Source organism: Ahaetulla prasina, chromosome 1 (genome assembly GCF_028640845.1).
Source record: "Ahaetulla prasina isolate Xishuangbanna chromosome 1, ASM2864084v1, whole genome shotgun sequence".
Classification (NCBI taxonomy): Eukaryota; Metazoa; Chordata; class Lepidosauria; order Squamata; family Colubridae; genus Ahaetulla; species Ahaetulla prasina.
The window spans coordinates 293,138,987-293,164,076 of NC_080539.1; the positions used below are offsets into that span (position 1 = coordinate 293,138,987).

Genomic DNA, 25,090 nt, shown 5'->3' on the forward strand with positions numbered 1-25,090 from the left:
TAACAACCTTAAAGACCCTCTATGTTTAACATGGTGCAATATATTTTTTTTTAAAAAAAACCTTGCACAATATTCAAATAACTATAAATTGCATTCCTTTTACATTCTTCTATGTAGAATCAGGTATACCTTAGTTTTTGACGCTAGTAGATGGAGTAAAAATTGAAAGCGTGGACTGCAGTTTGACTTGAACCCAAGAAAGTTAATTTTTAATGGAAACTTTTGACCTTTGTGGTAATTTCCAGTTTCACTAAGAGGAAATTGTGAAACATTTTACTGTTCTTGTCTGACATCGTCTTTGCATTTGGCAGATAGTAATCCAGACACTTGTGCCATTCATAGCTCAAGAGATGAGTTTGCATTTTGCTGACTTGACACTTGCTGGGCTCACACAGCAGGAGGCTTCTGCCGTTTGCTCAGACATGTGTCCTAAAAACAAAAAGGCAGATGGCTGCCTTCTTTCCAAATCTATAGCAGTTGGCAATATCTTGCAGCAACTCTGTTTTGCAAGAACTTGTTTGCTTGTGTTTCTTTCTTTACTCTGTGGCTGCCATATTGTCTAATTGCCACAATATGAACCCCTGAGTTTAGTGCTCAGCACCAACAGGCTGATATTCATACTTGTTCTTAAGATACTAATAGAATAGCTAACAATTACAGCATCCCATCTTAGACATCATTTGTAGCCACTGTGCTTTTTCCTTTTGTAACCTTCTGTAAGTCCTGCCTTAGCCATGAAAGCAAGCTGTATGAATTTGGGCCAGATACTTTCTGTCAGATTGTTGTTGTGGGATATGAGGAAGAAGGTGTGTTGGATAGCTTTGTGTTATTTATAAAAATAGCAAAGGTGGAACACACAAACAAACAAACTTTAGGCCTGTTTTCTATGTTTGACTTCCTAGAGATCTATGTCACTATGATTTTTTTCAAAGCCATTTAAGTTCATCTATTATTTCAGAAAAAATATCCCTAAGGCATCTTAAGGGGGAAATCTTTTACCATTGCTCTGGCTTTATCATTTTTCTACAAAAGGTGGTATCTTTCTGAAGTCCAGAAAAATGGGGTGATCCAGCAGATTCCAAGAACAGCCAGCATGATAGCAGACTTAGGTGTCTAAGGCTGTGTGTGTGTGTGTGTGTGTGTGTGTGTGTGTGTGTGTGTGTGTGTGTGCGCGCGCGCATGCGTGATCTTATAGGTTATTTAGTCCAACCCCCTCACCAAATAGAAGACCCTATACCATTTCTGACAGATAGCAGACTAATCTTCCTGAAAGCCTCCAGTGATGAAGCTCCCACAACTTCCGAAGGCAAGCTGTTCCATTGGTTGATTGTTCTCACTGTCAGAAAATGTCTCCTTATTTCTAGGTTGAATCTCTCCTTGTTCAGTTTCCATCCATTGTTCCTTGTCTGGCCTTCAGGTGCTTTGGAAAACAGGTTGACTCCTTTCTCTCTGTGGCAGCCCCTCAAATATTGGAAGACTGCTATCATGTCTCCCTTGGTCCTTCTCTTCACTAGACTAGCCATGTAGCCACTAGAAAAAGCTGCCATAAGAGAAGTTGAAAGGAATTCTTTGGATGGATTATAACCTTTGCTCTTTGGAAAAACAGGTTCATTTTAAATAAAACATAATCCTTCAGTGTTGAATGAAATGCTCTGACTTGTCCCTTCCTTACTTTTTGTTGATAGAGAATTTTTTTTCTGTTGTTGTTTCTCCTTCTCTTTCCCTCTCTCCAGTTCATACTTGTAGGACATGCTGAAAGACACATCTGGAGCTATGTCAAAAAATTAAAAGGTTCCCTTATTATAGAACAAAATTCAAATAATTTATATATCTTCAAATGTAAGATGGGATCAATAATCACAAGACCAGTGCTTAATTAAGACCAGTGCTTAATTATTTTTTTGTATTATTTTTACTAGCTTGAAGCGGAAATGTCTGGGATTGTTAGTGAACTTGTCCAGAATTACGATCCTTATGATGACAACAATAGGACCCTTGAAAATGCTTGGGACTATGTCCAGTTACAAGTAAGTTACCGTGCAAGAGTTAATGAGGCTGTTAGAGCTATTGTCAATAATACATATTGCTTTTTCTTGAATGAGAAGAGTAACATCAACAGTGATCTTCATCTAATTTAATCATAAATTAATATTGATATTTGAAGATTGGTTACAGGCAAAAGTAAGTGGATAGAGAACCTTATGAGCCAAACACAAGTTCTATATATGAGGAACAAATTACTTTCATATAGTGGGTCATATCATCAATATATGTTTTCTTCTGGTATTGTTCTCAAGATGCACAGTACAAAGGTACAAGCAGGAGATCCTGTTGAGGTACTTATTTGTTAAAATCTCTTTTCATCAAACAATGCTCATGATATGGAGTTCTATTATATATCCAAGGAAGTTATTCAATCAGTCATTGCAATCCCAACCTGTTTTTTCTCTAGAGCATTATTTTTCAAACTTGGCCTCTTTAAGATATATGGACCGCAACTTATGGACTGCAATTTGGGGAATTTAAGATGCGTGGAATTGAAATCTACACATCTTAAAGAGGTCAACTCTGCTTTAGAAGCTCAAGCCAGTATACATAATTTCCTCTTCGTATTTTATTTTTTAATTTGATGACTTAGATTAGACAGAGAGATGAAATCATTGAGTTTCTTACTTGAGCAGAGACTTGAACCTGAATCTCTCCAGTCCTAGTCCAATTCAAATTGAACATGTGTGGAGAATATGGATCCATCAACATGTGTGAATAATTATGCAATATCTTGTTTGCCAGATGTAAAGTTTGGCATGTCCTGTACATGAGATCTACTTTGGGTGTTACCACAGAAAAATGAAGCATGCCGGAATTGTCCACGTGTTCAATTACTACAAGGTGCAAAGCTGCATCGTGGCAGTGTATTTATATATACATTTTCAACACTGTGACCGCACTTACTAGCAAGTTCCATATGTGAAAACTTGTTGCCATTCAAGGTCCACAGACAGTTTTCTTATAAATTCAGACACGGTTTGTTTCATATTTTTAATTGTAGGCTTCACATAAACCAGGGCTCCTGAATCATTCAGTGACACAGTTTGTATACATTGTTGAGGTCGGTACTGGTGGCCACCATAATCTGCCTACTACTGATGGCTCTTGACAGCAACCATCTCTGTACTCCTGGCATTCTTACCCAACTGGCCTAAACACCATTTCTTCTGTATGTAGCCTATAGTGCCATCTAATATAGTTTCAGCTTATCACAGCATCTGGTTGGTAAGAAGCCAACAAAAAATAAAACTGGGGCTAGTTAGCTCTAAAAGGTTACCAGTTATATTGACTTGGTCCAGATATTTGTAGGATATAGATAAATAAAGAACTGGATTCTGTGCTATCAAGTTGGTGTTATCTTATAATAATCATACATGGTCTGTTCCTAATCTGGTCCTTCAGGTTTTCCAATGGTGCGTTCATCATTGCTGTAACTGAATCCATCCACCTTGTTATTGGCCATTCTCTTTTTCGCTATCCTTCCTTTCCTAGCATTATACTGTAGGTTTTTCAAAAGAACTATAGTCGTTTGCATAAAGTATTCAGCATATGATAATTTGACCCAGATCATTTGAGCTCTGAATAAGAGTTCTGGATTGATTTAATTCTATGATGCATTTGTTTGATTTTTTTCTTCTTCTTTGCTATAGTATTCTCAGGAGTTTTCTCCACAACCAAAATTCAAAAGCATTAATGCTCTTTCTACTCTATCCTGCTTTTTCAAAGTCCAAGGAGATAGATTAGTTGGATTTTAAGGCTTTATGCAATCTTTATGCTGGAATTAAGGACAAATTTCCCTTAGGCATTAACCTTCTTCTGCTGATCAGAATGTCTTCTAATAGGAAAACTGTTTTGTACGTTTGAGTAAATGCAGTTCCGTTCCTTCATTTAAGAATTAAAAAGCACACATACAATTTCTCTTTAGTCAAATGAAGCTGTATTAAAATATGGTGCAGAACTTGTTTGGACTTTTAAACAAACCTAAGTATAGCTGAAGACTTGTGTTAAATGTAGTCAGTGGTTTTCCTTGGATAAGAGAAGTTGCTTCCCCTACATCAGAAGCAACCTCCAAATTGGTACCATTATTCTTTGCAGGGTATGATTTGATTTTCTGTAAATTTGTAGTCTTTTGCAGGCCTGCTGCCTCTTCTAGTAGATATGGCAGAGGATATGGGTAGAGAGAACATGTACCAGGCTTAAAATCTGTAGCTTAAAATCTCTTTTATAACAATACAGTCAGATTAATTGGACTGTAGTGTTTAATATTTATTTTATTTATTTATTTATCGTATTTGTATACCGCCCTATCTCCCTAGGGACTCAGGGCGGTTCACAGGCAAATAAAAAGGTACATATAAATACAGAATAAAATATCAAATTAAAAAACTTATTCTACACAGCCAAATAATTAAAAAAGAACAATATAAATAATAAAACCCATTAAAACCAATATAAATTTAAAATCTAGTCCAGTCCTGCGCAGATGAATAGATATGTTTTAAGCTTGTGGCGGAAGGTTCGGAGGTCCGGAAGTTGACGAAGTCAATAAATTCTTTATCCACTCAGATTCTTGTCACTTTGTCTTAAGAGATTATATTGCATTCATTCAATATGAGAGAAATTTGAGTTTGGTTTTCTTCCTAAACTAATTGGGTGATATTTTAAGTGAAGCTATTAGTTCACAGTCTAATGTGTGTTTTATCATAAATCATAAACCTGTAGACTATCTCCAAGTCAAAACAGAACATCAGTTATGGTCTTTGTAAACCAGAAATGAAATAATGAAATTCATTTTAGCTACTTAGGACTCTCAGTTGGTCCAAAAGTTATAATTTTGTCTCACGGTTTTGTAGCTATTGCATAGATTACTATTGCCATTTTCAGCAGGTTTCTATTTATATATTCTATTCCCAACAGCAAACTGGCTCTTATTTACATACAGTACAGTACATTATAAAATTAAGGCCTTCTTAGTCTTTCTTCACAAATGAAAAATCTTGCCAACTTTTTATATAATCCTATTTCAACCACGAGCTAAGAGGAGAGAATAGTAGAAGAGCTCCATCTTTTGGTGATTGGCTGTTCTTAACAATTGGCCTTTTTCATGCTAAGCAAATAACCTTCAAGCTGGTGTTTTTATGAGTGAAACTGGGAAGTGCCTCTATAACATATTTCTTCAATCACTTTCAAAGAACTAGCAAATCATGGCATTGCATTGGATCTGGAGATCTTCAAGCAGAATGAAATCTTAACAGCCTGTTGTTCCAGAATATCATTGAGTGAGAACTAACAGATGACAATGTGGAAGTGGAAGAATATATAACTTTGTCAAAGCATCTATTTTTTTTGGTGGGCTATGTATGTTGGGTTTTACAATTGTTACCCTCCATTTGAAACTGGATAGGAAACTCACAACAAGCAAATAGGGTGCTGGAAAAGTTGCATCCAGCTTCATTGTACTATAATGCCACTTTGGTTATAGAATTGTTAATAAACCTTATATGAAGACAGCTTCTCAGTCAGTAGCCTTGTCGGTAGGTTTAGGACTTTTCCGTTCAAACCCTTCACCCTGCCTGTTTCTCCTCAAGATTTTTGCCTCCACAGACTTTTCACCTAGGCTGGCCGTCCCCAAATCTTTCACTCTGGCACATGGGCCATAGCCCCTCCATCCCAGTCCCTTCACCGTGGCCCATTCATTGAAGCACAGTTTGAGTCAGGCTTTGGGGCACCCAGGACTGTTCACAGCCAGCCAACTGGTGGAAGACTGGGGGATGCAGTTCAGAGGGAGGCTCAGGAAGGCCAACAAAGTGCCTGAGACAAGGGATGGTTCTCGGCAGTCTCGGGGGGCTCTGAACTGACAGGTGAGGGGCTTGTGGCTGGGGCAGTGGGGGCAGAGCCCCAAGCGCTACTAACTAGGGCAGCCCCAGTTGGGGACGAAATACCTTTGCCCCCTCCAAGCCCGCTCTTCCACAGGGAGAGGCCCTGGGAACCTCACCTGATGGATCCCTTGCCCTCTACAGCCCCCCTTCCCCTATCTTTTGTGGCAAAGAGATGCGAACCAGCCCTTGTCTCAGGCACTTTGGACAAAGGGGGGGGTGTTGTTGGCCCTCCTGAGCCTCCCAGCCCTTGCTCTTCCATTCCCAAAACCCCTGAGTCCCTACACCGATTGGCTGGCTGCAAACTGTCCTGGGTGCCCAAAAGCCCGACACAACTTGTACTTTGATGAATGGGCCGCGGTGAAGGGACTGGGATGGAGGGGCCATGGCCCATGTGCCATAGCGAAAAGCTGGGGAAGGGCTAGGCGAAGTGAAAAGTTTGTAGATAATAATGTGGTGGCAAAAACTTTGATGAGAAACAGGCAGGGTGAAAGGTTTGAGCCAAAAAGTCCCATTCCGCTGTCAGTTGATCTTTAAGCCATTTCCATAGAAGCCCTTGAGGTGTCTATGTAGTTCTTATTAATAGCACCGTTTCTGAAGATAATCTGACACAGTTCTATCACAATGAACTTCTCACATTTTCAGAAAGGTGAAGTGGTTTCATATATTGGAATATGCTTTCATATGGAAGACCTATTCATTTTTAATAATAAAAATTGTAATAATGGCTACAAAATATGCTACCCATCTCACACCTAACCGTGAAATTTATAACATTTATTTATTAAATACATTTATACAGCTGCCCAACACACATAAAGTGACTACCAGAGTTACCCAAAGGGAAAAAAAAAACTCCCAACCCACTCCTGCTTATTTTTCTAGTGTGGCAAGTAGAATCATTTTAAATCTTTAAAAGAGGGGCATTTTGTTGCCATTTTGTTAATTGTCCAGACTGAAATGAATTCTCTGGAATTAATAGAGGTGCATTTGACATGGCCGTGTAAATGTAGGAATCCTGCAGATACTAACTTTTCATATATTTTGCCTTTAATGTGACTAAGGGTTGAAGAGGATGAGTCTGCTTTTATGAGACTTGCTACTATTTTTTTTCTCCTTAAAATTTATTCCAAACTCACAAAATAGGTAACTTCATCTTATTTATTGAATCAATTAACGTGGCATTTGTTGCTTGAGTTTTTACTACCTTAGATTGTAAAGGAAGTGAGTTTTGCTATATTATAGTGAAGGTGCAGTTTGTTTTCTTTTGTTTGCCCGTTTTGACTCTTGGCAACTACATGGACAAGTCCATGCAATTTTTGCTGGTGTTTTTTTTAAAAAAAAACACCAATAATTGTAAGCTACTCATAGAATTTTATTAAGCTCCACTAAAGAAAATGTAATAGCTAGCAAAAGAGAGAAGCAGAAGAAGAATTGTCTCAAGCAAAATGTGTCTTGGTTCCAAGTAATGTTCCAATTAGTTCAAGACTTGGAGGCTGTTCCTTTTTCAAAGATCTTGTTTATTGGGCGCATCATATAGGCAGGTTCAAAAGTCAAACCAACTCTGGCCTAATTAACAGATAGATACTGGCCACCCATCTTGTGTCTCAGATCACATTAGTGAACCAAGCACGTGATGAGCCTATTAGTACTCCCCTCCTATCGTTGCTAGGATATGCTGGGTCAGCTTCAGCTCTCACGAGCTTTATCAGTGTTATAGTTGGCACTCTGAAAGGAAACATTCTACATTCCACAAATCTCCCTCCCCCCCTAAGCATGGCAACTGAGAAACAAAACAAGAAACTTTTATGGCTTCAGTTAGAGTCCTTTCGATAGTTGACAAAATGGCCCTGTGACACTGAATAGGAATAACAAGGTGATGTTTTCCTTTAAACATAGTTGCAATGCTGTGGTTGGACTGGGCCAGAAACTTGGAAAAACAACACAATTCTTCAGGAAAAAAACCAGACACTCTATCCTTGCTCTTGTTTCAATGACTCCCTTAACTCCCTGGCCGACGTGGGTTTCTGCCCCCTGAATACTTTTTCCAACTCTTCAACAGTGGATGAGTGGCCAGTTAAAAAGCAGGTGAGTGTCTCATTTGGGGAAGTTCTGTCCAGAAGTCTCTTGATTTTTTAAAAGAACAGAGAAAATGATAACAGCTTTTGTTTACCTGCTCTCTCTTCTCCCTTCACTCTCATTTTGTTTGGCATTTGGTTTGAAAGGTTTTTGGGAGGAGAATATAAAATCTTGCCTTCTTTTTAATGACTTTTGAGTTGCTCTCAATTGTCTCCCTGGTTGAAGGCAAAGTGTTGAAAGAAGTGTGTGAATATAACCAGGACATCTCCTTGACATGATTAAAGATAAAGTAAAGGTTCCCCTCGTACGTATGTGCTAGTTGTTCCTGACTCTAGGGGGCAGTGCTCATCACTGTTTCAAAGCCAAAGAGCCAGCGCTGTCCAAAGACGTCTCTGTGGTCATGTGGCTGGCATAACTAAATGCCAAAGGCCCACGGAATGCTGTTACCTTCCCACCAAAGGTGGTCCCTATTTTTCTACTTGCATTTTTACGTGCTTTTGAACTGTTAGTTGGCAGAAGCTGGGACAAGTAATAGGAGCTCACCCCATTACACAACACTAGGGATTTGAACCGCTGAACTGCCGACCTTTCAATTGACAAGCTCAGCATCTTAGCCACTGAGTCACCACGTCCTTATATATGACTTGTTTACACACTGCCCATTCCCCCTGCCATTCTGAGAATACATTTTGACTGCCTTTTTATCGTTCATTTTAATTCTTGGAGGCAGTTTTGAAGCCCACTTTATTTGCCTCAATCTCTCCTGTTTGTCAGTCATTTATGTAGCCAACTACTTATTCATACACAGTTTTGATTTTTTGAAAAATGCATCCATTACAACAAATTCACAGACATAGAATATACTCCAAAACAAAAGTCTTAGCTTTGCTGTTATATTGGCAGTATACTTTGTGAGTTTCCAAGACGCATCCTGATAAAGGCTTTTGGTGACAAAATCCTGGAATAGATTTTTATAATATGCAATTATAAATATAATATCAAGTTTACTTTATTGGCTCCAAAATTTAGTTTTTCACTTTGAATATATAAGTGCTGCTTTTTCCTCTAGTGCAGAAGTATTTCTGATGGGTATGGTTCAAATTCATGTCTAACATCCCTTAGGACTCTAATTGGGTCACAAGTCAGCAGTAGGAAATAAGATATCCTGTGGGGAAAAAATCCCTTTTTTTCAGAGATAGAGAATCCTGGAATAAAGAGCAAATAATAGCTTTCTAATTTCTTTTGGCCTTATCCAAAATAGAAAATAGAAAAGATATAAATAGAAAAGATTTCAAAAGTACTCATGTTCCCGTTTGGGTGTCAACAACCCATGGCTCCAGAGCCACCATGGCTCCAGAGCCACCTTAGCTCTGCTGTCCACTTGCCTCTTGGAAGAGACACAGACGGAGGGAGGGAGGGAGGTGCAGGCATGGCAAATAATTTAACAAGGTAGGCATGGCTGTGGGGGGGTGTCATGTGACTGGGTGGGAGTGAGTGACATCAAGTTGGCCATGCCTACCCAGGTTTTGTGACTCCCGGTGTTTTCTTTTCTGTGGGAAATGGGTCCAAATGGCTCTTTGTGTATTTAAGGTTGCTGACCCCTGTTCTAGCTCAATAACATTGTCCTGCTTTGGTAACGATTATCCATAACCTTACAATCTTGGTTAATCAGATGTGGTACGTATCTTCCAGGGATGTATGAAAGGTGTGCAGAATTGGTTACAAGACAACCTTGGCATCATCCTTGGAGTGTGCACGGGGGTTGCAGTCATTGAGGTAGGTGTTCATTTTTCCTGCATTTTGTAAAAAGCTTTTTTCTTAGTGACTGTTTATAATTACAAACAAAGCAAAATCTTCTCTCTAAATATTAGTACATTGGCTCTTTGGCTTATGAATACTTGGTACTTGGTGGAAGTTAATCAATTTTCCTTTTTTGTTATTTATTTATTTAATATATAAAATATAAAGAAAAATAAAAAATAGGAAATTAGGGGAAGGAAAAAAAGAATGGAAAGGAAAAAGTGAGGTAGAAGGGGGGGGAAAAAGTGGGGGAGGCATTGACTTTCGACTCTTTTTAGCACAGTACAAGATAAATAATAATAATAATAATAATAATAATAATAATAATAATAATAATAATAATAATAATAATAATAATAATAATAATATTTTAATTTGTATACCGCCCTTCTCCCAAAGGACTCAGGGCGGTGCACAGCCAGAATAAAATACAAAAAGAACAGTACATATAATATATAATATTATATAATAAAAACACTCCAGTGTCAACTTTTTGCTTTTACACATTAGTAAATAACTAGCCATTTCTATAACAACAAATCTTTCTGATCAACAAAACAAAAGTCAAAGTTTCATATTTCTTTCACCACAGGCACAAAATCCAGAAGTGATATCCAAGTGAAAAATGTACTTTAAAATATTCTCTATAATCAATTTCCCAAAAAGTATGAATTGGTGTTGTGTCTTGTCCGCTCTCACAGCAGCCGGGGCCTTCTTATCTGCTCTCGAACACGGAGGAATGTATGTCTCCCGGCCCCAGTCCTGGCTCCATGCCCAGACAAGCTGAAGAGGAGGGGGCACCTCCTGGTCCCAGCCCTGGCTCCATGCCCAAGCAGGCTGCAGAGGAGGGAGCACCCCCCGGCCCCAGCCCTGGCTCCATGCCCAGGCAAACGGAGCAGCTAGACCCCTCCCCCTTTTCCACAGCATGTGAGCCTGAGGAAGGTTTATTTCCAACAGCTGCTGATTGGAGTGACCCTCGCATCAGAAGACTGGATAGGCGGAGGCAACAGAAGGAAGGGAGGGGCAGGCCTTAATGAGTGCTGAGTCATGGAGCCACACCCCATGGCCTATATAAAGGATCTGCTTTCTGGCAGTCTCTGAGTCAGGCAAAGTCGAACTTATCTTGCTGAAGTCACTTTCTGGTCTCCTGCCTGCTCTGAGGACTTTGCTAGGACTTTGGGCAGAGCTGCAGAGGCAAGCCTGATTCGGATTTCCCTGACCCGGCCGTCAGCGGAGGAGTGGGACACGACAATTAGTCTTTCTATTCCTTATTTATTATTATGTCTTGGCTAAAAGTACATTTATTTTTTTAAAAAAAATCTAGATCTACCTGGTGATTGGAGACTTTTTAAAGAGGATAGCTTTGATTAAAAGTTTTCCTGCCAGCGTCAATTTATTCACACTAGCAATATTGTTTGTGATTGAAAACAAAGATGAAAAAGGGGAAATGAAAGAGAATGTGTCTGAGGGAGATACTATGAACCACGGGTGAAATCCAATTTTTTTTACTACCGGTTCTGTGGGTGTGGCTTGGTGGGCGTGGTGTGGCTTGGTGGGGTGGTTTGTTGGGCATGGCAGGGGAAGGATATTGCAAAATCTCCATTCCCACCCCATTCCTGGGGGAAGGATACTGCAAGGTCTCCATTCCCACCCCACTCCAGGGGAAGGATACGGCAAAATCTCCATTCCCACCCCACTCCAGGGGAAGGATACTGCAAAATCTCCATTCCCACCCCAGTGGGGCCAGCCAGAGGTGGTATTTGCCGGTTGTCCGAACTACTCAAAATTTCCGCTACTGGTTGTCCAGAACCTGCTGGATTTCACCCCTGCTATGAACCAGATGTAAATAGATCCAGACCAAAAGACCCAAATATCTGAGGAGATCTGGTTATTTGCTCCATCAACAATTCTACATCTTTTTTTATAGTAGTCTCTCAATTAGAATGATCGTTTTCTCTCCCATGGCTGATTGAAATTTACTTCAGCTCAGCAAGTTTCTGGTTTCCATTTTTATTATGTATGAATTCCTATCTGCAGATGCTGCATTTTTGTCCTGACATGTTTCAATATGATGACAAATCGACTATATTGGTCACGACAGGCTGAATATGGTTCATTAGCTGCTTCTTACATTTTTATTTGGAATGTTTTAATAAACATGTGAAACTGAATGCAGCAGTCCCCTTATTCAGTGACTGTTCAAAGTTACAACGATGCTGAACGAAGGGTACTTAGGAGTGGTCCTTATCGTTGTGTTCATTGCAGCATATGACAATCATGTGGTCCCTATTTGTATGCTCAGCAACTTGCATGCAATTACAATGTTGCAATGTTCTGTGGTCATGTGACCCCATTTTATGCCAGCTTCCAACAAGCAAAGTCAGTGGGGAATCTGCCAGGAGATTGCAGGTGGCAATTTTGTGATTGTGGAAAGCTGTAACTTCATAGAATTCACTTAACAACAGCAATGGGGATTACTGGAACTATCATCATAAACTGGTGCAGTCATGTGATGCCCCACATTATGAATGCATCACTTAGCAACGGAGTTCCCTGTTCCAATGACCGACACTAAGCAAGAACTAACTGTAGCAAAACTCATCTAAGAACAAAAATGCTTTTCACAGTAATGCTAACAAAATATAGCTCCCTCTCTGGAGGAGCTTATAATTGCAGTTTTGACAGGAGGAGGAGAACCGAGAAAACTGAGAAGGTAAAGAGTGTTGAGATAAAACAGGTGGAGCAGTGGTTAGAATGCAGTTTTGCAGGCTACTTCTGCTGACTTCCAGCAGTTCGATTCTCACCGGTTCAGGGTTGACTCAGCTTTCCATCCTTCCGAGGTTGGTAAAATGAGGACCCATATTGTTGGGGGCAATATGCTGACTGTAAACTCATTACAGGAGAGGGGCTGTAAAAGCATTATGAAGTGGTATATAACTCTTAAGTGCTATTGCTAAAACCAGAAAACACACTTTGGCTCAGTCTTACGTTCCATTATATGAATGTGATTGGTCTAAATCTGAACAATCGCTGAAAAGCTAAATTCTGTCCAGGGATTCCCCATTTCTTTATAAGTGCACAGGGCCGCCAGCCTTTTCATCCTTCCTTCCTTTTTTCTCTTGCAGTTGCTGGGAATGGTGCTCTCTATCTGCCTCTGCAAGAACATCCACACTGAAGACTACACCAAAGTGCCCAAGTACTGAGAGACTGCTGGTCTTGAGAGCTGCCCCAGAACATACAAAATGCCCCTTTCTTAAGCCCAGACTGTCTTCATCCCTCTGGTGACAACTCTGCAGTGTTGCGGCAGTTCAATTAGGTTGTGCGGTATTGACGAATTATTTGAGGGACTTGGGCAGCCTCCTTTTATCTCTTGACTGTTCTTTTACGAAACAGGCCATTTAAATCTTCTTCTCCTTGTGAGATACCCTGCACCTTTATTGCCAGCACCTCTTCCTCCCTTCCTTTTATCCACATTTGTCGATTGTGACTAAGCTTAGAGTATTCACATATTCCAGTTGTTGCAGCTGTTTGCTATATGTACATAATCCTTATACTGTTCATCAAGGAAGATTTGGAGGGAGGGGGCTTTAGCTGTTGTGGTTTGATATTTTTTTAATCACATGCTTTTAGAAAAACACGCTGTAGAGAGGAGTGTCTCATCCTCTAAATAATCGGATGCCTCTATCTTTTTTAGCTTCAGTTCCTCTGATCTATTGAATTGACACCAGCCAGATCAAGAATCGGACTGTTAAGGCACCAAGCTTAAAATATCACCATTTACCATTTGAAACAGGAATGTATGATATGGAAAACCTGATATCGTTTTTTTCTCATTTCTGCCATACTCCTCCCTTTGGGGGGGAGTCCATTACATTGGAGTCATTTTAGTGACCGCATCCCCAAGGATGAATCTGTCCTGGCTCTCTAACATCTACTCCTGGTTTGCCAACTTTCTTTGAGGTGGTGATGGAGACCACATATATATATATACTTCCACTCACATTAGTATGAATCTTCTGTAATTTTGTCTTCTCTTTGTTATGGTGAACTTATACAGAATTGATTATTCTTCATGCCAATAGTGGCAGGGCCTTTAGTTTATATGTACCAAGGAAAGTACATAGCTCTTCTTGCCTCTCTGGTTGGGGATCATGTGACCTTGGAGTCACTGTAGTTGCCACCAGAACCCATGTTGCAGGAGTCACTGTGAAGAACTTACTGTTGATATTTTTACTGGGAGATGCTTCTCTATTCAAAAGCCATGTGAGCATCTATATTTTAAGGTGAATGCAAGGAAACAGCCCAGTTTTGTAAGGGAAATCTCTCCTTCCCAGATTAAGGAAAGGCTGCTAGTACATAAAACTGTGAAAAAGAAAGTCCAGATTGTAGTCACAGTATCATTAGCATTCTCTCCTGACACCATGGCTCTGGTTTTGCATGGAGAGCTTCTATTTGAGGTGTGCCAAAGAAGGCAACCAGGAAAAGTTAACATGTCCAGAACTACAAGTTCCTTACATTAACAATTATTAATGTATAGATCAAAGCATGAATGCATCTCACAGCACAGAAAGTAGTTTTTGCAAATAGGAAACTTGATCTTTGTCTATTGAGGGAGAATGAAATGGGTCTGAGATAATTTAGAGACCAAATCTAGTTAAGAGTACCTGCATTCCCCTTGCTCTCCTACCTTGCAAATATTATGATTTCTTAACTATAACAAGGGGTGAATTTGATAATTTTGTGCAGTAAGACACTTGGATGATTCAGAGTCCATCATTTGAATAATTTCACATTAACATTTTAGCAAACATTGATCATTTTATTTGAAATAATGGTCCAGGTTGGCTCTACTGCCATTACCCACCAGTCACTGTTTCATTTTTGAATGGATTTTAATGCTAGACTGTGTAGGCATCACTTCATGCTTCATTTGATAAACTTCACTGATAAGGTGTTTATGCGATAGTTCTTGTTCTCTTGGATTCGGCTCTGAACAGAAGAACGCTGGAGTCATTCTGGATTTTTTTTGTTTTTGTTTTTAGAAACCACTTCCAATTGAAACAAATGCATGTACAGATTTAACAAATAATGGGCGGGTATTTCAATAATAAAACATTTGCTTAAAAAAAATAAAACATTTCTACTTTCGTTCTTGTTGTAGTGTCAACCTATTTTTGTTTAGGAGGCTAATGATGCAAATGGGGATTTCCTGCCCTTGGCAGGAATACTTATGTTGATGAGCATTTGTTGAGCAATAGGATTGGCCACAATAAGTTTTAGCAGCCTGTTTCAAACAGTGACATTTCCCCAATGTTCCTCCCTACTCTATGTAGTCCTAACTTACTTATGCTAAATAAGAAGAAACAAAAGAGACTTCTGTTGGTCTAGATAAATTCAGAAATACGCTTCCCAAAGGAAATGTGATATAGTTTATCTCATAGGGTAGAATCACAATTCGAAGGAAAGAAAAAGGTTTTTATAAATAGCTTACATTTTTTCCCCCAAAGGTACTTTTTTGCAAGAGGCAATTGGACTTTCTAGTTTTTCTTTGACGACATTTTGCTTCAGAGCTGAAGAAGCTTCTTGAATGAGAAGCGAAATGTCAAAGAAAAACCAGAAACTCCAGTTGCCTCTTGCAAAAGCAACTTTGGAACAACCATGACCTGGATGACTGAGAATCTCTATAGACACAATTAGCTAACGTTTTCTTTATTATTACTTTTTGCCAAGCTTCTAAAATTGAAATCCACTAGAGGGTGCTGATGCTATATTTTTTTAAAAATGAAGTGAACTGCAGCTATTCTTAGTCCTAGGGATGTAATGTTTTGGACAGCATTATGTATTGCCTGGAGAATACTTAGAATTCTTGAATTTAGACTATTCATGTTTAACTTAGATTTTTTTTTACTGTGTCCATAATTCCTTGTTTAATTCTTTACCACAAGTTACTTCTCCCAAATCAAGAAATAAATTACCCCAGAATTCAGATTAATCCTTTTTATATTTTACAGAGTTTCTATTTAAATGCCACAATGAATTATCTAAACAGTTTCCTTTTAAATAAAAATAAGTAAAAATATAGAATAATGAGTAAAATATAGAAGTAAAAATACAGAATTTAAATTTACATTTAAATTATGAAAGTTTAATAATACGTAAAGGTACACCAGAATTTAGACAACTGAGATATTTAAGGAGAAATTTAATTACCATTGTTTGGGGCTGCTGCAGTAATATACCAAGGGTGAAATCCAAATTTTTTCCCTACTGGTTCTGTGGCTGTGGCTTGGTGGGCATGGCAGGGAAAGGATATTGTAAAATCTCCATTCTCACCCCACTCCAGGGGAAAGATACTGCAAAATCTCCATTCCCAACCCCCTTTGGGACCAGCCAGAGGTGGTATTTGCCAGTTCTCTGAACTACTCAAAATTTCCACTAGCGGTTCTCCAGAACCTGTTAGAACCTGATGGATTTCACCCCTCTAATATACCCTACGTAAAGGACAGGACTGGATTAAGTTTACTCTCAAGGCCTGGATTCAACATGCAACTTTGTAAGAGAGTGAAGCTGTCTGGGTGAAGGGTAGATGGAAAGTAAAAACTGCTTTGGAGTGAGGTGAGGTGAACCGTGTTTGACATGGTTTATAGAAGCAAAAGCAAATAGCATAGGACTTGGTCAATCCTCAAGACAACCATTCACATCCTTGTCTACTCACTGGCTTATGTAGAACATTAATACATGCACTCTATGTGGGGGCTGCCCTTGAAGACTACTCAGACACTTCAGCTGGTCCAGAATGCAGCAACACAAGCAATGATGGGCTTACCTCATTATGCCCATGTGACACCTCACCTCTACAAGCTCCATTGGTTAACGTGTTTTGGGGAGCAATTCAACATGCTGGTAATTACCTATAAAGCCCTTCACGGCATAGGACCAAGTTATTTGAAAGCCTGTCTCCTATGGTTTCTGTCTGGTATAATCTGGCAGAGCATGCATGCATGCCATATTTCAGGACTCGGGGTGTTCACCTGTGTAGCACACCTGCCCTTTGGAATGAGGTTTCCTCCTTGACATCCATCTGGCTTCCACCCTGATGGTGCCCCAGACCTTGAGGTAGACTAGATGGGACTCCCCTGGTCATTATATTCTATGTGTTGATACATTGCCTGGAGTGCCGTATTCTAATTATTTTGTAGCTATTTTGGTATATTTGATGAACAGGTTAATTTATTATATTTTTTATGTTGCTCTATATTTTTATGAGTCACTCAAGAGTTAATTAAATTCAGGCAGAATGAAAATAGAATTAATATATAAAGGATCTGTTAAAAGGATCTTTTATTGGTAGGGAAGCTTCCCCCACCCCTCTTCCATCAAGACGACCACATCATTCTTGAGTGAAAGTGGGGAGAGATGTAATCTGTATAAAGCTTCATGACAACGGAGGTGGGACTACAACCAAGAATGGGTGGTTTCATTTCCCTTTCTACCCATCCCATTGGATAGTGAGAGGAACCACGTGACAGAAGAATAATGTGGCGTGTAGAACTTCTAGGAATGACTTCAATGGTTTCAGTTTAACCAAGAATTATAGGTTTCTCATCTTGCTGCAAGGATTGAGAAGTTTTCTCCTCCGTTCCTCATTTTGTATGCCATCTCCAACAGCAGGTCACCAAGAGTATGCAACTGGACTGGTTGGATTGGCACTTTTGTTTCACTGCAGCAACGAAGTCCTACCAGCAAAATAGCAGGAAACTATTGGGTGGAAATGAAATGAGCGAAGTCCTGGATATCTTGCATTGTCTTTAAAATTCCTTCTTTCCTTTTCTTACTCCTGAATCTCTCTTAAGGGACACAATTAAAGTTGAAACCATTTTTGGTGTGCTTAGAGAATTTAAAGTAGAAAATACTTATCTGGTCTCCATTTTGTCCTTTGCTTACAGTGACCATATTTTCTTGGGGGGAGGACAAACCTGAAAAAGGGGAAACCTGAAAAAAAAGAAAATCTATGAAAAAGCTTCATAAGGGTAATTTTTAAACATTGTTTTTTATTGGCTTTTTTTAAAAAAAAATCAAGAACAAAACCAATACAAAATCATTCAATCTAAAGGACAATGTTCTGAAATACTGTCCTTTGTAATAAAAGACATACGATCATTGTAATTTGCTTCCAAATTAATGTCACTCTGTTTAATTTTTGAACTGGATTCTCCATTTTCATATAGAACAAAATCTTTTCAATTCAGCTGTAGCAAACAACCGGGTGTCACTTTATTTCCCCCTCCCAAAAAAATTGGGTGTCATTTCATTTTCTCATCCTTCATAAGAACCTTCTAATTACATGAAAATGCCACCAAAACTCCACATACCATGTAGGTTTCGGCTGTATTAAATCCAATTGATGTCTTGCACAGTTAGCAGTAAGAAACTGAGCTCTCGATATGCACTAATTTCTAACAACTAGACAACGTGAGAATTAGTGCTGATTTAGGAGTTACAATGTATGCCAAAAGCTCATCTCCCAACATTATCCATCTCTAGTGCAACATTAACATCACATTGCACAAATAATACATTTCTCAGACCTAGACATTAGTAAATTCTTCAATTCTGACCACCTCCAAAACTATTGATGGTGGCAATTGTTATTCTGTGTAGGGAAATGTTTATGTACAAAGAATTATTACAGTTATTACAGTTTATTACAGTTTTTCTTTCAGTTTCATGTTGGCTGAGGAATAGGATCTATTTTAACAGTCTAGTTTTTGGTGGGCTTTGGAATGATTTCTCCTTTGGCGCTAATTATAATATAAGCTTAAATTCCTTAAACATGAGCTTGAGCAGGAAGAAAAAGAGAAGGGAAAAATTACTACCATTCATTTACTCAGCAATAAACAAGGTGAACATATTGAAAGTTTCCATGAAATTGTACAGCATTGAGAAAGCAATGGAAATAATTTTTTTCATCTTTACAGCAGGAGCAGGAGGATGGTAATTTAGCCAAATATCTGGCATTACATTGTCTTCTCTTTAAAAGTTCAAAGTAAGATCTACTTGCCTCATAGTTGCTTTTTCTAGTTGTCTTCTTATGCAATTAAGCAGTGGTGGGTTTCAAATTTTTTTTACTACCAGTTCTGTGGGTGTGACTTGTTGGATGTGTCATGGCTTGGTTGGTGTGACTTGGTGGATGTGGCGGGGAAAGGATACTGTAAAATCTCATTCCTTCCCACTCCCACTCCAGGGGAAGGTTACTGCAAAATCCTGATTTCTTCCCAATCAGCTCGGGACTTGGCAGGCAGAGAATAGATGGGGATGGGGACATTCATTTACCGGTTCTCTGAACTACTCAAAATTTCCGCTACCGGTTCTCCAGAACTGGTCAGAACCTGCTGAAACCCACCTCTGCAATTAAGAGAGCATGTTGACCTATTCCTAATTTGTCATCCTAATTTTCTAAACTCGATTTTCTTTGTTCACATAAGACACTATGAACAGAACACATGGCCTGATATTTGGTAATAGGCTTAATTAAAATGCTGTTGGCCTATAACTATAAAGCAGGATTGTTCTGCATGGCTCCTCAATGTGGGGTTGAAGGAGTGACATAAATCCAACTAGTGCCTCATTTGCAAAAGTAGGGTCTCCTTGTGTCTGCCAAAAGCTTGTGTCTGCCTCCACACCACCAGTCCAAGCACTGATATTGGAAGCTTGGTCACAGGAAATAGCTTGTGTGTACGTGTCCATGTGCATGGAGGATGGTTATATGACCAGGTAAGTGGTGGGCCACAGAGCAAGGAATGCTTTAAAGCACGGGTCTCCAACCTTGGTCCCTTTAAGAATTGTGGACTTCAACTCCCAGAATCCCTCAGCCAACTTTGCTTTGCTTTGCTGGCTGAGGGACTCTGGGAGTTGAAGTCCACAAGTCTTAAAGGGACCAAGGTTGGAGACCCCTGCTTTAAGGTAGGGTGTCAAACTCAATTTCATTGAAGGCCACATCAGAGTTGTGTTTGACCTCCAGGGGCCGGGATGGGCATGGCCAGCTCAACGTCACTCGTGTCGGCACCTGTGGTGGCCTGAGCATTCTGCCAGTGAAAACGGTTTCCTGAGCTCCATTTTCGGCTGACACGGCCTTCTGCAACCCTCTCCCGAACTCTGTTTTTACTGCCAGAAGCACCACCGGTCCTTCACTGTTTCCAAAGCGGCCCCGTAGGCCAGATCTAAGTACCCTGTGGGCCGGATCCGGGCCCCGGACCTTGAGTTTGACACCCCTGCTTTAAGGTTTTAGTTTATTTAAAGTTAATTTTTCTTTTATTGTTTGTTACTTGCTCTGCAGAATGTGCTTTGGAGTACACAAAGTTACTTTAATATCCAAATGCAATTGCCGCCTTTCCTGGGATCATAGAACATAGAATAATAGAAGGGGCCTTGGAGGCAGGGGTGTAATGTAAAATTTGTTCTACTGGTTCTGTGGGCATGGCTTGGGGGGGAGGGTAAGGTGACCGGGTGGGTGTGCCCAACTTTTTTTTTTTTAACTTTTAAAAGCATTCTTTCTACAACCTCTTCGGCCGAAGAGCTTGTAGAAAACATGCTTGCTGATGATCAGGCAACTCAGCTGGGATCGCCAGAGAAGCCTTGTAAAATCTTTTTTTTTTTAACAACTTCTTCGGCTGAAGAGCTTTTAGAAAAAATGCTTTTAAAGGGTTCTGACGATGCCAGCTGAGCCGCACGATCATCAGAGGCTTTTTTTTTTACTTTTAAAAGCATTTTTTTCGGCAGAAGAAAAATGCTTTTAAAAGTAAAAAAACCCCCTCTAATGATCGCATGGCTCAGCTGGGGTGGGGGTGGGCAGGGATTTTGGCTACCGGTTCTCTGAACCACTCACCGCCATCGCTACCAGGCCGGGTGATCCGGTCGAACTGGGAGCATTTCACCCCTGCTTGGAGGTCTTCTAGTCCAGCCCCTTGCTTGAGCAGGAGACCCTATACTTACATATACAACACTTGCATGATCTCAGGAAAGAAAACACAGTTGCTTTCAGATGTCACAACTGGGAGTGCTTGTATGTTCTGGAGTCCCTCATAGAGACTGAGTAGGGAAAAAATAAGGAAACAAATATATTTTAATTGGCCACAGGCCCTTTAAGCAATTAAGACTCAAAGATGTCAGCAGTTGGAACTGCTGGAAGTTGGACTTGAAATAAAAGAAAAGCAGGGTATAAGCTCAGCTCCTTACTGTATTATTTATTTAACAAGTGATTGAATAGAATCCATCGCTTTGAATGATTGATCATGGCTACTGAAGCACAAGAAAGGAAATTAAACCTCTTTGTTACTGATCCAGCATGTCTTAGAAGGCATTCATTCCCTATTTATTTGTAACATTTATAAACTCCCTCCCTCCAAAGTCTCCAGCTGGTACACAAAATAAATCAAGCACAATACAGAAAAATAATACAGCTGTAAACAGTAACAAAACAATGTTTGGTAGAACTCCTGTTTGATAAGTAGCCATTTTCACAGAAAAAGTAAAATTATCTTGGTCTACTTGTGGGTTCAAAGTAATAAGATATAAATTCCTCCAGTGGTGTCAGCAAGCTCGAAATCCCATCCATAACTGTTCTATTCCCACAACGGTAACCTGTGTCAGACAATAGGATGGAAGAGGATTTCTTTTTAAAAAAGCATGCTCACAGCTCTTGAATAATTATCAATAACCAAATCAGGGCAACTTCAGATAGGAAATATGAAGGTATGAAGAAGAATGCTACCTCCAATGTCTACGCTTTTGGCAACGGCTGCATTTGAATGAGGTTATATCCTGGAGCACCTCTCTAGTATTCTCTTTTAGGAACCCATATGCATCCTGGGGAAGGAAACAGCAGATGTATAAAGGCCAGAGAACAGACAAAACAGGAAAAGGACAAATGTTGAGGACCACAGCAAACAACGCTGGCCTTCAGTCAAGGGCTTCATTTCTTGGCACCATTCAGCCCTCAGTTTTTCTCATCCCCTCTTCTTCCTGTTTATCCATTGCACTTTTCACTTTTCGCCAGCAGGGGTCATCCCCAGACTCTATAACTGAAAGCCTTCTCTGAAGAAATCTGGATTTTATCTGAAAGGAAGGCCACTTTGTCTAAAGATTAACTTTGAAAATGAGAGGGGTCTTCATAGATTTTGCAACAATATATTGAAAGAAGCAGATTAGTTTTTCTTCCCTCTCCTTCCTTTGCCAGGGACGTTCATCTCAAATTCAAGCTTATCTTTTTTGAGCAGATGCCGTATAGGATTCTCCATTCTTTTCAGGAAAAATGCAATGTGAGAAATGGCAAGCCTCACAATGAAACTTGGAAAAGGATACTACTGTTAAGTTCGGGAAGTAACGAGGCTGGAGACCAGGGTAGTGACAACAGCTCTTTAATATAGGGTGAGCCCAGCAACAGGCTGGGGCTAAAACCTCTCCTTTTATACAGTTCTGCTGGAGGCTTCGTCCAATCAGCAACGTGCTGATTTCCCGCTCAAATATTTAAAGGCACAACTGTTAATACATAACACTCCTCCCCTCCCAGAAAACACTTGGTCTTATTTACATATTTATTCACATGTTATTTTTCGACGTAGTCACGCAAATAACCTGGGCGTCTCCTAGTTCTTTCTGACCTGCGCGGTTCAGTTCTGGGTGGTGTTTTGAGCTGGTCGGAGGGGCTGTTTTCTCCTCCCAGCTCTTTCTCTAGGCCATCGGGCTCTGGATTATTGGCCGACTCTTTTTCTTGGCCATCCGGCCTTGGATTAATTTTGGAATTTTCCTTGCTGTTTCCCTCGGGGACCTGATGGCGTCGCTGGAACTCTGGAACCTCAGCTAAGTCTTGCGCCTCCCCCGGGTCATTGTCAGCTGTGGATTCAAAGTGGTATTGGTCATTACCTGTCTCTGTTGGTTTGGTTTGGTCAGTTATTCGTTTCCTTAACTGATCTATGTGGCGCCGCCACACTCGGTTGTCTGGTAGCTCTACCACGTACGATTTTGGCCCTGTTACTTTCGTTACTTGTCCGGCGACCCAACTCGGGCCGTCCCCATAGTTTCGGGCCCACACCCGGTCGCCTATGCTCATTTCCCTTGTTTTTCTAGCTCCCCTTGTCACCCTGGGGTGTGTAATGGGGGTTCAAACGGTCAAGTGGGCACCGGAGTTTTCGTCCCATTAGCAATTCGGCTGGGCTTTTTCCCGTGGCTGTGCTTGGGGTTCTGTGCTGGACGGCTAGGAAAAAGTCTATTTTCGTTTGCCAGTCACCTGGCTTGAGCCTGGACAATGCCTCCTTAGCGCTCCGGACGGAACGCCTGCAAGGCCATTCGGCGCAGGGTGGAAAGGTGCAGAGAGGGCATGTCGGATGCCTTCCTCTGCCAGGTACTCTTCAAACTGGGCTGCCGTGAATTGGGGCCCATTGTCGGACACCAGAGTGTCCGCAACCCGTGAGTTGCGAATAGGTGGCGCAGGGTTGCGATTACTGCTTCGGCTGTGGTGGACTTCATAAGTATGATCTCTAACCATTTGGAAAATCGTCCACCACCACTAGGAACGTTTGGCGTGAAAGGGCCAGCAAAGTCAATGTGGATTCTTGACCAAGGCCCTTGGGGCTTTTCCCATTCTCTGACTGGGGCCGTTGGGGTAGCGGTCTGGACTCTTGGCAAGCTTGGCATTTCCTACCCTCTCAGCAATCTCTGCGTCCATGAGTGGCCACCATACATAGCTTCTAGCTAACCCCTTCATCCTTACGATGCCTGGGTGACCTCGTGGAGGAGGTCCAATACCTTGCCCCTTAACTTAGCAGGAATTATTACACGATCACCCCATAACAGGCACCCCTTGAGCCGAGAGCTCATCACGTTTCTTAACAAATTCTTTGAACCGTTCGCCCGGCGCAGCGGCCACCCTCTCTGTACCCAACCGAGTACAGTCCTTAACACAATGTCGGTATGATGCCGAGCCACTTCCTTTGATGTGACTGGGCCAGAGTCCAACGAGTCAATAAGGAGGATGGGTGTCCCGGGTGGGGTCTTGATCGCCCCTGGCAGTGGGCATCGGCTCAATGCGTCTGCATGCCCCACTTCTTTCCCGGTCGATGCTGCAGCTTGTATGAGTAAGCGGCTAAAAATATAGTCCATCGAGTCAAGCGTGGCGAAAGTGCCACAGGCGTTGGCGATCGCCAGCCAGTAATCCCAGTAACGGTCTGTGGTCAGTCACGATTTCAAAATTCCGCCCAAAGACATACTCATGGAATTTCTTGACCCCTGATACAATGGCTAATGCTTCTTTGTCTAATTGGCTGTAGTTCCTCTCTGGGGAGGACATCGTTCTAGAGTAGAACGCTATAGGGGCTTCTGTGCCGTTTGGAAGTCTATGGCTGAGTACAGCCCCCACCCCATAAGGGGACGATGAAACCAGCACTAGGGGTAGTGAGTCGTGATATTGGATGAGCAGGCTATCACTTGAGAGCAGGTTCTTTACTGCTTCAAAAGCCCTATTTTCTGACTTTCCCCAAGACCAAACAGTATTTTTCCTAAGAGCCTATGCAGCGGTTCCATAGCAGTTGCTTTGTTCTTTAAAAGACCGCGTAAAATTAACCAATCCAGGAATGCCTGCAGCTCTGCTTTGTTTTTGGGCGCTGGAGCCTTCCTAATTGCCTTAACTTTGCTCTCAGTAGGGTGAATTCCTTTCTTGTCTATCCGGTAGCCCAAGAAATCGACCGATTCGACCCCTATCTGACATTTATTTGTCTTGACTTTTAATCCGGCTGTCCGGAAAATGCTCAAGACCTTTCTTAACCGCTCCCCCAATTCCTCCATGTTTTCCCCTGAAATTAGGACATCATCGAAGTAGGGAACTACCCCTGGGAGCCCTTGCAGTAGTCGTTCCATCAGGTTTTGGAACAGCCCTGGTGCCACACTAACCCCAAATTGCAATCGGGTGCACTTGAATGCCCCCTGTGCGTCTGTCGTTTGGGCTTCGGCTGTGCGGGCGTCTACTGGCAGTTGTTGGTAGGCTTGGGCCAAGTCTAACTTTGCAAAGACTTGCCCTTGCCCCAAGGAGTGCAATAAATGTTGCACTACGGGAACCGGGTACGCGCTTTTCTGTAAGGCTTTGTTAAGCGTCGCCTTGTAGTCAGCGCAAATTCTAATTGACCCGTCCGATTTGATGGGGGTGACGATTGGCGTCTCCCACTTTGCGTGATCGACTGGCACCAAGACCCCTGATTTATGAGCTTGTCCAGCTCCTTATCAATTTTGGTTTTAGG

The 25,090-nt window shown here is 41.0% G+C and overlaps 1 protein-coding gene across 1 annotated transcript in view; it reads left to right on the plus strand.

The window, feature by feature from the left end:
* CD82 (CD82 molecule) overlaps window positions 1-14,951 on the plus strand; it is a 91,355-nt gene extending 76,404 nt beyond the window's left edge. The window contains exons 6-9 of the mRNA XM_058161710.1: window positions 1,920-2,027; window positions 7,824-8,012; window positions 9,696-9,779; window positions 12,929-14,951. Of these exons, the coding sequence (XP_058017693.1) occupies window positions 1,920-2,027; window positions 7,824-8,012; window positions 9,696-9,779; window positions 12,929-13,006 (459 nt within the window). The 3' untranslated portion in view covers window positions 13,007-14,951. The remainder of the gene's footprint in view (window positions 1-1,919; window positions 2,028-7,823; window positions 8,013-9,695; window positions 9,780-12,928) is intronic.
* Window positions 14,952-25,090: the final 10,139 nt, after the last annotated feature.